Source organism: Tetranychus urticae, chromosome 2 (genome assembly GCF_039701765.1).
Source record: "Tetranychus urticae isolate SD_2017Ah chromosome 2, NJAU_TeUrti_SD_1.0, whole genome shotgun sequence".
NCBI classification, from domain to species: domain Eukaryota; kingdom Metazoa; phylum Arthropoda; class Arachnida; order Trombidiformes; family Tetranychidae; genus Tetranychus; species Tetranychus urticae.
Window position 1 is genome coordinate 7,193,817 of NC_142959.1, and position 18,382 is coordinate 7,212,198.

The 18,382-nt window shown below is 31.9% G+C and overlaps 1 protein-coding gene across 1 annotated transcript in view; it reads left to right on the forward strand.

The window, feature by feature from the left end:
- Positions 1-7,913: 7,913 nt before the first annotated feature.
- Positions 7,914-18,382, forward strand: part of LOC107366093 (mechanosensory protein 2) — a 52,591-nt gene continuing 42,122 nt past the window's right edge. The window contains exon 1 of the mRNA XM_015933664.3: positions 7,914-8,433. Within this exon, the coding sequence (XP_015789150.1) occupies positions 8,235-8,433 (199 nt within the window). The 5' untranslated portion in view covers positions 7,914-8,234. The remainder of the gene's footprint in view (positions 8,434-18,382) is intronic.

An 18,382-nucleotide genomic window follows, 5' to 3' on the forward strand; every position in this document is an offset into this window, starting at 1 on the left:
AGGTAATCTTTTGAACAGAAGAAACAGATACACCAGAGGTAAACGAGTTACCCTAGTAATTAAATTGAATTTTAGTTTATTGAATAACTTGCATTAACAATGTTGGTCATTCGGTACAAAGATGGAACTGAGAAGGAAGATGAAGGCAAGACTGAGTAAATTGGAAGTATTCAACAATCAGGTTCAGTTTGGGTAAAAGATTGAGTGGCAAACATGACGAAGTTAACTGACAATTTGTCTTCATTTACATTACCTTTTATACTACAAAAAGGGAAAAGGAAATAGCATTTTGTTTCAGCTTGATTTAATACAAGTTACACCATTTGAAGTTAAATATGTGTTTACTGATGATTGGTTGTGGAGAGGGAATATTGAAGTGTCATTCCCTTACAGATCCCTCCCCTAAGGTCACACTAGTACCTACTTACTGGTACTTGGGTGACAGATACGATACAATACGATGTCGATCGATCAAATACAAGTACATTGTGAATGCTGCATCGAGTAACGGAGAATGATGTTTAGATTGAAAAATTTTATCAAACATTACAAATACAATATATTTTAGTGCAATTGAGTCTGCATTTGAACGACAATTATAAAAAGATGGGATATGAACAGTTCTTGGTAATAAGTAGTTATGATTTCCAACATTAATCATCAAATACGCAAAATCAACAGTTTGATTGCGAACAATGATTATTTCGTACTTTTTTATCTCTTGGATTACTTGAAGTCGAACCTTATAAAATGATGGAGCATATTGAATTTCTTTCCAAGTTAACCCGTGAAAGCTTTGTAACATTATTCTTATTATTTTGCGGATATCTTATTTATTCATTAAAAGTTAATTCACCATATGAATTAATTATCGCAACCCAACATGGAACAAGCTTCATTTTAATTGATCCATCTTCTCCTTCATTTTCAATTTCAATACATTCGCTATCTAATGCGCAAGCATTCAAACCATCTATACCTAATTGAATTATGTTACGTGAATGAGCTATGGAAATGTTCAGGTGTTTGGTTCAATGTTTTCGACAAAATTCTGTTTTCCTTTTAAGGCAAGTCTTCATTGCTATCATTTCCGTTTTCTGGTTCACTTTCTCTGCATTCTGCTGCCTGTATTTCTAGGCTAACTTTTTTGATCTACATTCGAAGTCATTTACTGTCTTTTGGGTTCAACTCTACTACCAACAGGATGATAATTTGTAAGCTCAAATGTAAAAACGTAGTTATCTTTAGCTAACGACCACGAAACATTTCGCAAAAATAAAAAAATATCAATACAAAAAGCAAAACGAAAAAATTGATTGCTGCAACTGCCTCTAAACCTGCTGGCAAATAATTAACTGGTACATCTATTTGTTCTTTGTTCATCTGAGAACATAGTTAAGATGAAGAGAGGTCTAATAAAAAAGTTCATCGTCAGACAAGTTGTCAAGGCAACCATGATCACCCGGTCACTCAGAAAAATCACCCGGTCACTCAATTTAAAATAAAATTGTTCAAATTGGGCCAAACATTGAATCTCTCTACATCATAACTAAAAGCTCTGACAGTTGTTTCAAAAAACCATTTAAAGCTACAACTGGTACAAAGAAGGTAATTGCTGGGAAAATTGTAGCATCTTTCAGCTATGGGGGAAAAGCAGATAGGTCATTCAATATTCACTAGCGAGTCATCAGTGCAAACACTAACAATGTCAACAAACACTTCAACACTATTTATAATGTCCAAAAATAGAGGTTTAATGTTGACATCCTTGTGGTCAATCTTCTGGTCGTTGAAGCTGAAGGAAATCTGAGTTCCGTGCATTTTGAATCGTTTCTGAAAAAACGAAAAAACATTAGTATACAAGTTTCATGACCGCTAACGAAAAAACTTACAAGAACATTTATGATGTGATCAGCGATTGCAGGAAAAGTAGCCCGGATTGGCAAAAAACATCCTATGGCCAGTAATGTTGCGAAGCTCCATACATATTCATAATGGTATTCTGAAAAGACAATTGTTGATATTTGATAACGAAATATTGAAATATAAGAAGAGTAGTTTACTCAAAATCATAGCAGAAGTTACAATACCACAATGTTTCAGCATGTATGTCAATCCTGATGAAATCGCACTTTCTGTGCCATTCGTTTATGATATCCTTTGGAAGTTGACTAGTCCTTTTATAACCATCTCAATGTCCCTGTTTATGTGAATAAACTTGCATCTGAGGCCATAAAAGTCGTTTTTCAGTTTTTCATAAAATCTCGACAAAAAACAACGCTAGCGTAGAAAAAAATCATACATTAATCATTGCATTGAACTATTCTTAAAAACAGCTTACCTATTGATTGATATTAGAATGGTCATCATTGAATAATTGAAAAAAGGCTGAACCAGAGAAAAACTGAGTGTAAACACCAATTAACCGTTCAAAAAAAATTGAGGTAAACAATACGAGAAAATGTGGACGAACCCCGATGTGCGGAAAATTCCTTCATTTATTTGGGTAAAGCTTGGTTTCAACAGATCCATGATTTGTTAGAAATGGTTTGTGGAAAACATTTAAAAATTAGCTTAATGCATAATATTAGAATTTGTATTGAATGCATCTTTTTGCCATTTTTCAGTCTATTTCATCAAGGATTTTGGTTTTAGGGTATTCCAATGAGCAGGATGGAACTTTAAAGCGTAATAGGGAGATGTTTTTCTACCCTTACGGCCTATTACCTAACCCTTCACTATCTTAAGCTTTTTTGTAGAGCAAAGATCACTGATCAACAACCGCTTAAGTTAAAATATGGATTTTAAATAAAAGTTTATTGATTCAGTTTCGACCAAACTCAGCGTGATATTGTAAATTTTTGGCTACAGGCTTGTTCAGCCTCTGTCATCCATAAAAACATTGTAAAAAGTTTAGGATCACAGGCCTTAACCCAACGCACAGTGGGATTACAAAATTCAAAAAAAACCAAACCGACAGAAATCAAAAGAGGATGCAGTTAACCAGATGAAGAGTTGAGAAAGCAAGGAGTGCAAATTGCAAGGAAATTGCAAAAAGAAAACATATTATTAACAATACAGTGTTGACATAAATCAACAACAACTGTTTTCTTGATCACTAATATTTAATTGATTTACCCATTGTTTCAATTTGATTGACTTGTTGATCAACTAGCATCATCACCTTTGCATTGTTAAAAGTATTTGCTTGATAATTTGGGTCAATATAAAATTGACGCAAATCGAAATAGGTTTTAGCTATCTATCGACTTTCTCTTGCTTTTAATTACATCTTTGTATAAAAGAGATAATTTGCTTTGCGTACCAGAAAGCTCATTTTCAGGAATGAAATAATGAACAAAATTTTTCCAATGGTTTTTCGCGTTTTTTTAAATAAGCAAAATTGATTAAAAATCAAATTTCTTTATTGCATATATGGGGTATCAAACAAATTATCTAAAAATTTTTTAAATTCATCATACATCATTACCGGGTCAGTTGGATCTTTCAAAATAATATCAACCATATCATTGATCCATTCGTCCTCCCTCCGTATTTCAGGCAGAATTTCGATAGGGAATTCATCATCTTTTACAATTAAGTCAAAATGCTGAAATACTTCCTCATTATTCTTAGGAATTATTAATTTTCCTTGATCATCTAAGTTGATGAAAGAATACGGCTGATCAATGAATGATAATGAAGACGCTGAAGACAAACCTGAAGAGGAAGACGAAGCTGAAGATTAAGAAGTTAGCGTAGCGGAAGAGGACAATAAAGAGGAAGACGAACCTGAGGAAGAGGACCATGTAGAGGCTGAAGATGAAGAAGGGGAAGAGGACCATTTTGAAGATAAAGGAGGAGACCAAGATGATGAAGAGGGAGATGATGCCGGAGATGATGCAAGAGAATCACATAATTTTATGAATTCCTGACATTGAGAGACATTGGAGTATAAGGCACTTAGCGGGCTACATCGAGATTCCTCAAACACCCTATACAGGATGTCCTCAAAATGACCAAACGAGGTAAATTTTGGGTACCACATGAACTTTCACCGTGTCAACTGGAACACAGGGTGATGTCCATATATCCATATTCACTTCAATAAATTACTTTCCGCACAATGAGAAATTGATAAGATGTTGAATATAAGAAGCTTTATGTTGTAATTGGTCAACTTATGATGCAACTAAGTCAGTTTAATTTTTGCAGCAATGAAACTTACTAGTTAATTTTAATTACAATTTACACACTCACAATCAATGCAATATGAAGAGAGATACAATTTTTTCAACTTAGACCGCTTGCTGAATATGGTAATAAACATGTTTTATTTTCATGATTTGGAGGACCTCAATCTTGAACATAATTTTTCCCCCTTTTCAAATCTTTTGCGTTTTTTTCATTTGCCATTGTCTTCGTCACCTGATTTTTTCTTTAATAAATCATAAAACGTCAATCTTTGTGTTACTTTATCAGAGGGCTTCTCCCCTCGCACCGCGCTTAATTTGCGTATGGAAAAGAAATGGCTTGAAAGACGCCCTTTTACTACTAATTGCGGACTGTACTGCACTCACCCCAAACACAGGACTTGGCGAGATTTGAACGCTAACCCTGAAATGCAGATTACAACATATGAAGATTATCGCAGTTTTTAACCCACTGGGCCACGCTCACGTTGTATTTTTGTAGGGTCGCCATATACTGGGCTAATTTTTTGACAAATTTGTAAAGATTAAAATTTTACGATTTTTAACCAAAGTAAATCGACCCTCAAATATGGAATTATTCAACGAAATACTATCAAAATTACACTAAAAAAGATTTTTGCCCATCTTTGATCAAATATAAACTTCTCAAGTAGCGAGAAAAAGTTTCAAAATTCAGTCCATAAATTTCTTCCGTTAGACGTCGCCTATTGAGATTTGTAAAACTTAAGTGAAACTTCCACTGTACAATGAAATGTCAGATGATCTAGTCTTTTACATTGCATCGATTAGTATCAAGATGCTAATCAATCATCAAAAATCGATAAAATGACATTTTTTCATTTCAAGGTGAAACTCGTTTTCAATTTTTAGACTTCCAACTCATCATTCTTTGGTTTTAAAATTTTCTGTTTCTTCTTTTTATCAGTAGTATGTTTTGTCAATGAAGTTTCAAATCAATTATCATCTGAAAATCATATAATTTCAATCTTATTCATGATAATCAAATGATTGGTTTAAGGTTGCTCTATCGGAATGCAACAATCTCAACTAATAAAAGTCTTCTAGATTTCAAAAGTGGGCCAATCCCAACTGAACTTCTAGCTGCAATGCACCATACCCTTAGAATGCGATAGTCGACCCGGTAGTTTCTGCTCTAGACTGGGTAATTTATTTTACCTTGTAAGAAGGTAAAATTTTGATAGTTTTAGCTTACGCGTAGACAATTAACGAGACAGTTGCATCGATCTCAGTCAGACGATATGATAATTGCATTAGTAAGGTAAATACTATTTCTAGGGACATTTTGATACTCCCTTCACATGAACTTTCTTGAAAAATGGGAAAATTTCCGGTGAAAAAGTCATTAATAACCAATTATCGATTTACAATTTCTAAAGTTCACTTGTGAGAAATGTTGTCACTGTTTGTATTTAAAACTCATTTCTTTAGTTTTACCTACTTTTTCTGCAAATGTCTTGTCCGCTGAGTAAATTACCTTTTTATATCAAGTAATGATTGTTATAAATTGATGAAACTACATCATTATGCGCACAAGATGATGAAAATGTTTACAACCCGATTTGCGTGACTGTAAAAAGTGAAATAGAACAGCAATCAAATTAATTTGCCAAAGTGAAGTGACATTTTGAATTTCAAGTAATCTTTGCTGGTTAACTAACATTTGCCCAAAAATGTGCAAATATTTGACTCGGTTAAAAGCAGCATTTCATCAACTGATGAGTAAAATTTTACTCTTTACCGGTTACTCCAAAAGCGAACCCTTCACGGAAGCTTCAAAATCATTGAAACAATTTGAAAGTCTAACAATTTCACTAAAAGCATCAAAGTATGGCTTTAAATATTGCAATCAAAAGAACCGTACTCATGTCCACTCTAAAGTTGACCCAATATATTTACTTATTCGACTTTCCATTCTCTCTTCAATCGGCCGAGTTTTCATGTTTATCTTTTTCCCCAATGAAACCATTTCCCTTTACCTGGCCAATATACACTATCACAGTGAAAAGCCACTTACAGTGATATTCATGATTGTCTTGTTTGCCATTATTTCATGCCTTCTTATACGAGAATATTTTTTAGTCATCGAAAGGCGAAATGTTTTTCGTTACAATTTCACCATTTATCATTGTTTAATCAACAACAATTTGAAACAATGTCACTTGAAACTCTTTCCAACTTTAATTGAACCCTTTTATAAAACTGTAACTTTAATATCCATCTTGGCTTATCATTTAACTCTTGTAGCTACCTTTTCAGGTTATGTTTGTGTCGTTTTAATTTATTTAAACAATTCAAACTTTTTTACTGACAATGTTTACCGAATTTGCTGCCTTCTCTGGGTTCCAGCTTCTTCAATAACCTTTGCCGGTCTAGCCAGCTCGGTCAACTCTGTAGCTGGCTATTTAGCACTGCATATAACTTTTGATCTTTATCGAGCTCAATCAATGAAACTTTGGGTTAAACATTTGAGAAACAGTCACAATAAACGAGTTCAATCAAAAATTTTATCATTGATCATCTCTTGTCTCAACGAGTACGACTACCAAACCAAAAGAGCTCGAAATTTGGGCTTCATCGGTATAACCATGTTTTCGATGACGACCAATCTTTTCCTTTTCATTTCAATTATAGTCAAATCCTATTCACCAGCTTTTCGAATGCTCATGATTTTACTTGGTTCAGCTTCTATTTGCGTCATCGTTTGTCTTTCTTATGCTGCCGCTACTTTTTTAAGTCAAGTAAGTATTATTTAATCAACTGCAACGAGAAGTTGTATGATTTACTATCGAGGGCGAAGCCCGAGATACTTTTCATCATATAACTTCGAGTCTATGAAAGTCCATGAGAGTCTATTGAAAATTAGTTTTCTTGATGATAAATTTTATGAGTTTTTCTCGACTATTAGTTGAATAATCTGTACCATCAACTTCACATGACCTGTCGCTATAACAAGTTTAACTTGTCTGTATCTTTAAAGGTAAGACATTAACTAACATTTAAGATTTAATGATATTGATGAAAAAAGCAATGAATTTCATCTGAAAATGTTTTATTTACAATTGTTAGATTCATGTTATTAAGGTAATAATCATTCAGTTCAATTCATTTCTTCTCAAGGCTCTTGAAATTTTAGACCGAGTTTTAAGTCCACACAATGGAATAGCTATCGATGGAGGTTTGAAGATATCAAAGACATTTGTTCTTTCCGTAAGTAAAATGTTGAACCTTTTCAATCTTTTATTTGATTCTAATTTGAAAGGTTGATTATTTTTGTAAATTTTCAGTTCTGCTTGGAATTCGCTTCTGTATTTATGCTTCTCATTTGCAATTTGAAAGCATTTTTTTAACCAAAAACAACATGTAATTTAATAACTATGTATGATTAACCAATAACAGGCAATAAAAATATTTTTAAAGATACTTCGTTTGCCATCCACTGATTTCAGGCAAGCATAATATGCTCATCATAAGCTTTCGATTGATAATCAACTAATAACAAAGTTTCAAGTTTACAAATCATCTTTTAGATAGTTTTTAAATTAATTGCAGTTGAAGTCAATCTTAAGTTAAAACCAAAACTCTGACTGAAATAAAAATAGCGACTCATTTCGAATTTCGAATCATAGGTGTCACCATGAATTCATCTCAACATTGCATGTTGAACTCTGATATTGCCTCGTAGCTGAAAAGTTTACCAACATCAATCAGTCAGTAATGTAAACTGAAAAGTGTAGCATCAGAGTAAACAGTAAACTCTTTCTGTTCCTAGCTCAACCCAGCATTCAACAATCATTAATGTGACCTTTATTTAAACCGTTTAAAGGTTTATCAATCAAGATTTTCAACATAAATCGAAAACTTTTTCACCTTTGTGCAAACCAGGTTAAAGTGTCCAGTTTTACAATTGTGATTAAAATGGACAAAGTTGATTTACAATAATAACTTACAAAGAAGGAAAACAAATACAAGGAGAGAAAAGATTGAAATTAGAAAGCGACCATGAATAACGAAACTGTCAATGCCCAATATAGCTACGAGATGCCTAGAAAAGGTGCAATTCCTTCACCCGAATCAAGCATGAGTCCAGGTTATCCACCAGACTCGGCATTCCGAGGGAACCCCAACAACAACAACAACAACAACCCTAATAACCCTAATAACCAACATCATCACCTTCACCAAACAACTGGATATGTCAGTAAGTAGAAGCCTCTCAATAGACTTCAACTCAACCCAAATCAAATGCCTTTTGTGCACCAAATGAAACATGATCAATGGGCTTCAGTAAAAATGTTCAGTCGAAACATCGACTCGGGAAACTTTAACAATACAAAATGAAAGACAACCCATCATCATAAAGTAAAGATGAAAAGTTTAACCATCAATCAATAGTTGAAGTGAAAAGCAAGGATAATTATTATGATACAATAATAGCAATAATAGCATCATCAAGCTAATTGGAAAGTGGTGAAAAGAAAAAAAAGTTGAGAAAAAAAAGTTTCTTTTAAAATCTAAATAAACTCTCATTATCAAATGTTTGATATGATTTTAGCATGATAACATTCCGTGATGATTCCATTACTCCCCTGCAAGTTTTAGCACAACTAATAACAGTTTCATGTGCATTTGCAAAAAAAACAAAAGCCAAGGAATCAAAGGAAAACAATGAATCAATTGTTTACTCTCAAGAAATGTTTTAAAGTTGATTCACCAAAAAAAAGTAAAGCAAAAGGTTGACTTAAAAGTAACAAACTAATACACTTGTACACTTGTTAAATTGCCATTTAAACACACAACAAACAAACGAACAAAAATTTTGACAGTTTCTTAAGCTCTCACTTTCATCTTCATCCTCATCATAACCATCATAAATGATAAGTTAACATGCGTTACTGTTACCCTAATCATGTGTAATTAACTCGCCAAAATAAATTCATCAACCAATGAATGTAAATAACATTTGAAAACATCTTTTGTCTTGTGTAGAGAAAAATGAAAAGCGAAAAAAATTTCCCAAACTTTTCGTGAATTTTTGTTGAAAGACTTTCATGGTTCATTATTGGATCAATGTTTTGAATAAAGTTTACACACAAGTTAAATGAGGCCAAAAACTAAGGCCGCACAAATCGTACATTCAATCGTAAATAGCTCAACCCATAATTTACAAAACCATTTCCATTGAAACTCTTACACTGTATCCATTTATAAAAGCCTTTATCTTTTGATTCGCAACCAGACTTTTCCAGTTTCTGGCGACTGTCCAACAGTTTAACCAATTATACTCGATCAGTTTAAAGATTCAGCTTTTGTCTAATAATAATCAACTCGACTTTTTTGGCTCACATGAAGGAACCCAAAGTTGAAAATTTTCACCCAATTTCTCAGTTCGTCATCATCTTGTTCCTAAACATTTGACCAATTGAAAACTCGATTCCATGCAAAAATCGTTTCAAAATTTTCTTTTTTCATCAACATGAAAACATGAAGAAGAAAGTTTTTCGACAAAAATGATGAATGATTGAAAAGAAGAGAAAAAGTTGTCAATTTTTTTTGTTCCAATTTCGTTGGTCTTTCAGTCATTCCCATGAATTCTTGAGGCTCTTGTTTTACTTTCTTGTTTACCATTTATTGCTCGAATCATGATCATCATGCAAAAATGAGACGAGAATGGAAAAGCTGAAGAAGAGAAAAAAAGAAGAAATGAAATGAAATGGAATAAATCGTTTTCTTTCTTTCATTTACATTCTCCTTTTACTCATCCTTTGCACTTCATCTAATTAACATTAAATAAAGTTTAAATTGTACAATAAGCTTCAACTTGGTTAAATGCAATTTTTATCAAGTAAAATGTTGAACACATAAACACCCAACTCTTGACAGTCTTGATCTTTCAATTGAGATGAACTTTTTTTTCGCCACTTTTTGCGTCTCTGCTCTTCTACTTTTGTTTTTGCTCTTTTTACATTTGAAATGAAGAAGAGGAACAAAAAAATCAGATACTTTTCCATTTGTAAAAGATCTTAAAATAAATTAAACCATCTTCACCCACTTTCAAGGTTTACAGTTTTCAGTTTTGTTTCACTGCTTTCCCTCCCCTCATCACATTAAAGTTGATCCTTTATTGCATTATCAGTGATTAAAGTACGATAATATTAGTTGCAACTAACAAAGATGTTGAGATGAAAAGCGAAGAAGAAGAAGACGAAGAAGAAAAGTTGAAGTGAAAATTGTATTGTGTATAGAAATGGTTTCAAAATGAAATGAAACTTAATAAGATGGATTAAACTTTAAACATTTTATTGATAGTTTTGCTTCTTCTTCTTCCTTCAACTCTCATGTAATCAACAATCATGTTTTGCCAACAATTTGCAGCACAATTGAAACAATATAATGGTCTTTTGTAGCAACAAAAGATAATTTTTTATGCAAATCTAATTACAGAAAATACGCATTTTTAATCTTTTTTTATTGTACCATTTAACATTTATTTTGATCGATTTCAAATGAAAAATCAATTTTCTCATTTCTTTTTCTCTCGCTTTCATTTTGTTTAAAATTGATTTTTGCCAATTTTACAAGTTTCAAATTGATTCTTTACCATTCTAATACTGACGAATGCAAAGTTTCATGACAAAACTGATTAGAGTTAAACGGCTAAAATTGTTAGTCTAATGTGTTTTTTTCACAGCACTTTCGGTATTAATGAGCATAACAATAATTTATGATTTTTTAAAGCAAATAGATGTTTATATTGGTTTTTTATACTTCAACTTGAGACCAGAAGTCAGATTTTGACTATATTTGAGCAGTAGAATTCCCAAAATTGTAAAACCATAAATCCAGAGTTTCAAGGACATTCAAGGTCATTCAGTTACTTGACCTCTAAAGACCTGACATTTGCGGGTCAATTTCTGAGAGGGCTGACTTTTTCAGATTGGTTGATGTTTGTTACATGTTTATAACACGTGTTGGTAAAAAGATATGAGTATTAAGTTAATTAATGCTTTTTGCGAAGATCGATAGACGAAGTCGGAGCTGTGGCTTTTATCGCCAATGATTTGATCAAGTTCCTCATTGTTTTCCTTGACAGAGAATCTTTTCTGTAATAAGTATGAATGACATATCTGTATTCCATGTTTCCGTTCATGATTAGTCAAAGATGCGAGTTTACTGAAAAGACTTACAAAACAAAATCCAAAGTTGCAAGTTGGGAAATTCATTTGTTTAAACTTATTTTCATGAGAAGTATGGAATAAAAATGTATTGAGAAACGACATTTTTTAAATTTTGCATTTTATAATACTATGAGATTTGAATGCAGCAACTGCAAACTCTCCATAACCATACAGACTCAATCTTAACCAGTCAGACAGCCTAACTTGCTTTGTTTAGTAAGGAAGCTCAGGTTAATAGCTTATACATGAAGGAAAAATTTCATGACAAGTGGTCACAAGTTTGTAACTTAAAGGATACAAACTCGAGACTGAATTTCTAGCGAATACAGAAGTCAACTTTACATGATCGGAAAATCTGACCCAGACCATCATTAAATTCACATCACATCCATCAATCAGAAATTGGTCATTTTTTACTCTTTCCTTTGAAACCATGAGTTTCCTCACCATATTCAATCTAAAAGCAAGAAAAAACTAAACTCAAAATTTTCCATTTTCAAAACTGAACCAGCCATCATGAAGAGAATCGCAAAAAATCGAAAAAAATTGCTCATTGACTCGATAGCTAAAGTCGATAAAAAGTTGAACCTTTTTAAAAACAAATTGAAAAATGATTTCTCAGATTAGTTCATTAAAAGCTAAGTAAGTGGCCATTTTAAATTGAATAAAAAACACTTTGAATGGACACCAACAAGTTTCAATTATTAATGTTGATCTTGTTGTTGGTACAAAAACATGATCATGTTATTTCGTTAAAGTAAACTCTTTACAGAAGTTTTTATCAAATTTAAAATCAAACCTTGTTTACTTTTAAAGTTGGTTTACAAATGAAACTGAATACTTTTGCATCAGTTGTGCGCTTCATCTTTGCGTGTCTGACAACTTGGTTGAGCTTTAAAATTTGTATTCCTAAATGATAAACATTGAATATTTTTTCTCTCTACTCAATGTTCAATTATACAGGCAAAGAGTTTCAATTGTTTTCAATAAACTTGTCACGATTTCGATTAAATTATCTTTTCGAGTAGAAATGAGCAAGAATAAAGTTCTGAACTTCTTTTTTTCCCTCTTCTCTCGGTTCTCTGTTTTTCATCTCTTTATTTGTTCTAATTGAATTGATGGGCGCAATTATACCTCGAGTTGTTCATTGTTTCATTTGAAAGGGCTTTTCATTTTCAATGAAATGGATGAGCAAAAAGAGATGATCAGCCAAGATGAAGATGTTCAAGTTGAGAGACAAAAAAGTGTATCATTTTCATTTGCAGTTAAAAGTGAAACAAAATCAATGGAATGAATGGAAAGCAACAAAAAAATATATAATTATAGTGAATAGGCTTAGATGACGATCAAGATGAAAGATTGATTTTACCTTCAAGTTGACAGACCAAACTAGAGACTTGGAAAAGTTGAACATTTGGTAAAACTTGGTTAAGACTGTAAAACGAAGAGACATTTTCAACTTTCAATTATTTTCTCCTTTTTTTGCCTTTCCTCTTCTTTCCAACTCTTCTCATGATTGATGAACTCTTGAAAGTTGTTCATGGTAACTACACAGGCAATGAGCAACAGCACAAGTAAAAAGAATGGAATGCAAGGAAGAGACAAAAAAGTGAATCACTATCAAAATTAACTCGGTTCGTCAACGAAATTAACATTTTTCTCTATTCGACAATTAGCTTTTAAATATTGATGCTTGAGAAGGTCAATTCCAAATGGATTTCCATGAATGATTTGAATTGTTAGAAAGTTATTGTCTTTCCATCGGTTTCATTTCTTCGATTTCTCCAAGTTGATGGTTTTTCCGGATTTTCGATGCAAACAATTTCTGTTCTGCTTAATCTCATTAAGATATAGTTTAACTCCTATTTTTTAAAGATTTTTTCTGTGGTTCCTTTTTAATTGTCCTGCGATTCTCGTTAAATCTTTATCTTTTCCCTTGATCTAGTACACTAATAAAATCAGATTTAGTTGAGGTAAAATGCTGACGAAGCTACAAAAGCTAATCACTTTTCAAATCTTCGAATTCTTCCCCCTTTAACCTTTTAGCTTTTTCATCTTTTAAAGACTAATTGATTCTTGGTAACTTTGTATTCATTTGATATTCAAACGATGATATTTAGTCTATTATATTCTTTGTTATTGTTTAATCGTATAAATAATAACTATTTAATTGATTTTTTCGTGGAGAAGTGTAATGGTGTGAGATAAAAATTATTGTTCTTCATTTGACAAATATTGATTTTATTCAAAACTAATTCGAAATCAATTCGAAAAACTTGTAAAATTCGGTCAATTTTCATATCATGATTATTTACTAACAAAACGAGTGCAACGAAGGCACTTATTGATCTGTCTACATCAACTGACAATAAATCCTTTTTCGAACGTTCTCTTCACTTGAGCATTTCAACTCTTTTGTTAGCTAAATTAAATGTTTCACTAATCTTTGAAATCGCATCGAGTCGGGTAAGTGACTCTGGATACTTGTTAAATATCTATTAAAAGCTAAATGGACATAAAAAAGTTAGGTGTTAGAAAAATTCCTTCAAAAATTAAGATATTCTTTAATCAGTTGTTCGTAGCAAGATTTTGTTTGAATTGTGCTTTTATCGTTTTACTTTCGATTTGATTTTGTAAAACATTTTTATCGCAAGATTAGTTCATTTTGAATGTTGGAGTTGTTGAGTGAAAAGGCGAACAATTTTGAACATTGGATAAAATAATCAATATTTTGTTTCTAAATCTATCGGGAATTGAATAATAAACCATTGAAATTGTTCACATCACCTTGTGATGAATTTGATGGTTTGTGAAAAGCTGGAAATGTCTTTTTCTCCATTCAACAACTTAATGGTAAAATATTGAATTGTTAATTTTCCAATTGTTAAATTTACTTTAAACTCCCAGCTGAGTAATGGTAAAGGAAAAGGAGTGAAAAATGAAAAAAACAGAGTTTCGATTGAACCTTGATTTTTTTCTTGTTTTCATAAATGTTGAAGTTGCAAAAGTTAAGGTAAAATGGCAATTGGTCTTGTCACAATCATTATTACATATTATTCATGATCCATCATTTTGTCCAGAATTTCATTTGTGAGAGAAAACGAAAAAGCAAAAAAAGCATTTCAATTGTTTCTGACGAATCGAAGGTGGAACAAAAAGGAAAATCAATAAACACTGAAAATGATGGACAAACTTTTTACTTTTTACTGTTCAACACTTTTCCATCAAGGTTATAACATTCAACAATATCGACCATCAATAAGGTCAAAGCAATCGTTATTTCCCCATTAGCAACAGTAAAATCTAGTCTGTCATTATTCATTCATAAAAATTAAAAAAAAAGCTTTTCCTGTAAACAGTTTTCGTCTATAAAAAAGTCATGAAAAATTGTGTGAATTTGAAAAGAAAAGAGTTGTAAAATTCATGAGCAAATCTTTTTTTCATCATTTACTCTGAAAAGTTTCAGAACTAAATATTGTAAAATAATGGAAATGATTTACAAACAAAGCAAAGTAGAAAAAGAAAAATGATGAAAATGAAAAAATATTCAAATCCATGTCAAGGTATTGAATGACCATTGAGATGTTTGCTTACATTGTATTATAAACGATTCAAAGGCAAAGATTGACTGGGAATGATGTTGACACGAAACTCTAACCATTTACAAGTTTTCACTTTTCATTTACTTTAAGTGATAATGTAATTATAATGCAGTTTTACATTTCGTCCAACACTGGTTTGAAGCGAGAAAATTGAGCGGAAAAACTCGAATAAATTAGCTCTTCTATTTTCATGATTCCAGGTTAATTGAGAAATGAACGAAAATTTTACAGAAAAGGCCTGGAAATTTGCATTTATAGTTGGTTCGTTTTACTGAAAGTTGACAAAAAAAGTTCAATCGATAACTTATGTGGTTACAAAGGATCGCTTACTAAGGAAGTCTCGTTAAGCTTACAAGTTGAGGTTTGCCTTTTCAACTTTTTTCACCATTCTTTAGCATCATGTAAAAGACATGATCAAGACGATGAAAATTCCATAAATCATATTTTTTAGAACATTCTATGAATTGAAAAATTCATGAACCTATTTATTCTTCATCTCATTTCTACAAACTTTGAATTCTAACCGCAAAGTTTTGCTTTCAATTTATCATTCAATACTCGAGTTCAACATGTAATTAAAAAACATTTCAATCTCAAGCGCTCTCGATTTTTCAGAAAAAAAGATTTTCCAGAATTCTATGAGAACTTTCTCATTTCTCATCTCCATTGAGATCGAAAATCCCGTTCTACTACTTAAAACATTCCGGCTGTTCTTAAGTTGGGTTGTTGAAGGATTGGCGAGAATGAAAACATTCAATTGATAGATTATTTGAGCAAAAATCAAGACGAAATGTTTCCATTTTTCCATGAGAAGTGATGAGAAGAAAGCTCTATTAGGAAGCCTTTTAATGTTATCCTTTAATCAATATCAAATGTTCAGGTGAAAATAGAAGAGAAATGAAGGAGAAAATGTTTCCAATCCCAGTAACTGTGGTTATCTTTTGTTTCTTTATCTGGAAAAGCCTAATCAAATACAATTGCACATTTCAAGTTGCGAATTATTCTAATCTTTTATCCCAGCGAAACTTGTCATATCTTACCATTTATTCATTCATTCATCCCATAACTGAATCAATCATCATTATCATTATAATTCCAATTCTGTGTGTTCCCTCCCTTTCATCTTTATTCACTCCATTGATGTTATTCAAGAGACGATAAAAGTGAATGAAAAAGGGTGCAAAGTTGGTGCAAACAAAAAGGTTGATAATTGATATTATAATTTGGTTTGTTTCAATTTGCATCATTTTGATTGATAAAAGTTGCTACTCGAGTCCATCAATGGGCCATTTCCCAGTAAACTTCAACTTCTTTGAACCAATAACACGGTTGTAATCAGAACTAACAGTTGAATTGGATTAACTTTCTTGTAACTGAATGCATTTCATGTATTGAAACTTTTCTTTTGATGACTTGTTTCTTATTTTGGTAAAATTGCATTTTGCGAATAAATTATTTTCGTTTTATTGTTCCTTTTCAATTGAACTACATTTTGATTGTCGCTATGATCACAAGTTGGTCAGTAGTTATTCCCATGGACAAAGTTGATTGAACAGGAAACATCAATTTGCAATAAAGTAGATTAAGTTGATCATGATCGATCAGTGTACTAAATGCTTTGATTTAGATACAAAAATGATTGAATACTTTTAAATCTGGATAAAGTTGTCTTTACAAATGTTGAATGTTATAAAGCGTTAAGAGCTAAAGTTTTGCCATTAGTGTTGATCCAAAGACTAGTCAATTGGACGTATTGACCATGAAAATGTCCATTATAAACGTTTTAGTAGTTTCATGAAATACTCAAAATTTTAATTTCCTTTCCGAGTTAAAGGCTGTTGACTGAAATCTCTCACGGATGCATTAATATTGCACTCGGTTTAGTGACAAATACCATTTTAAATTATCAAACAAATCGTGAAAAAATGAATAAAAGTGACTTTCTGTTCATCTATTAGGGAAATCGATTATGCTCTAAGCCTAATGTTGCAAGCGAAAAGCTTCAACTTTTAATCAAGTTGTACATTTAGGTACAGAAATCAACTTGAGCTACGAAAAATAAACTCATTTCTTCAAATCCATACCAAGATAGAGGCGAACAAGAAAAGATCGACCTTCTCTGAGAGAAGTTCTTTCCTTTAGATCAGTCAACGAAGATTCTCTGGACCTTCTTTTTAAGCTTTTGAAGAGAGAAACATCAAAAACTCACTCCAACAGAATCAGATCGGTTGATAAGTTATTGCTAGTTCCAAACTTTTTCATTGTTTGACAGTTTTCAAGCTTTTCTTTCTGTGACAAATCGAGTGTTTTTGGAACAAAAATTGACATTTCCTTCGCTAGGTCATTACATCGTGAAGCCCGATAAATTTAAAATGAAGAATGCTTCAAGAATGTAGAGCACTTTGATCGCATCTCTCTTTCATCATCAGAAAATGCACTTTCTTCGGAATGAACTAGATGACTATTTGGTTTTCAAGGAATATGAGTTGATCTCTGAAGCGAAATGACCAACACAATTTTCCTAGTGTATCTTCACCTATTGACCAGTATCAGAAATAGCCTTCACTTGAAATGATCCGAAAACTTGTAAACTTTTTTTGGACAAAATCTGTTATTCTTCATTTGTTGTCGCCTAATATGTGCACATTAAAATCACTTGGAGCAAATGAAAGAAGACATCAAGTTAATTGTGAGTGATGAAAACTTGTATCCTTTCCTTTCATCTTTTGACCATCATCATTACTATTCACCATGAATTTACGCATAAATTGAGTCAAAAGTTTCAACCCAAGCCATTCAACTGTTTTCGATGTGAGAGGTCAAAGTGAGCAAAAAAGGCATCAAAGTTAGTCATAACGATAAAAAAGTTGATTCTTCTACTTTTCATTCAACATGATAACCATTTCAACAGAGAGTTGATAAGTAATGAGATGAAATATCTGAATATTTGCATGTTTTGAAAATGTGAAAATGAAAACTTCTTTTTGCCACTTCTTTGAATAAAACTTGAAATGCACAAAATGAGTTATCATGCTAATAATGTTAATGGATAACAATGGCTAATGAATGAATCTTGATTCATGAGATTTACAAGATTTGCAACACTTGCCAGTAAAGAGTTTAAACAAACTTTTTTTCCCATCACCAAAATCATCTTAATTCTGAAATTACTTTTCTTCATCAAATTTCTTGCCCTGTTAAACAATTAATCTAAACACATTAACAGAAGGAAAAAAAGTGTCATTAATCTTTTCATTGCTCATCCCATAATGTTCATTATCTTCAAGAAAACACACAATTTCATGACAACATTTGACGACACACTGAATGCTGGCAACTGGATAAATGGATACAAAAAAGAAATGAGAAA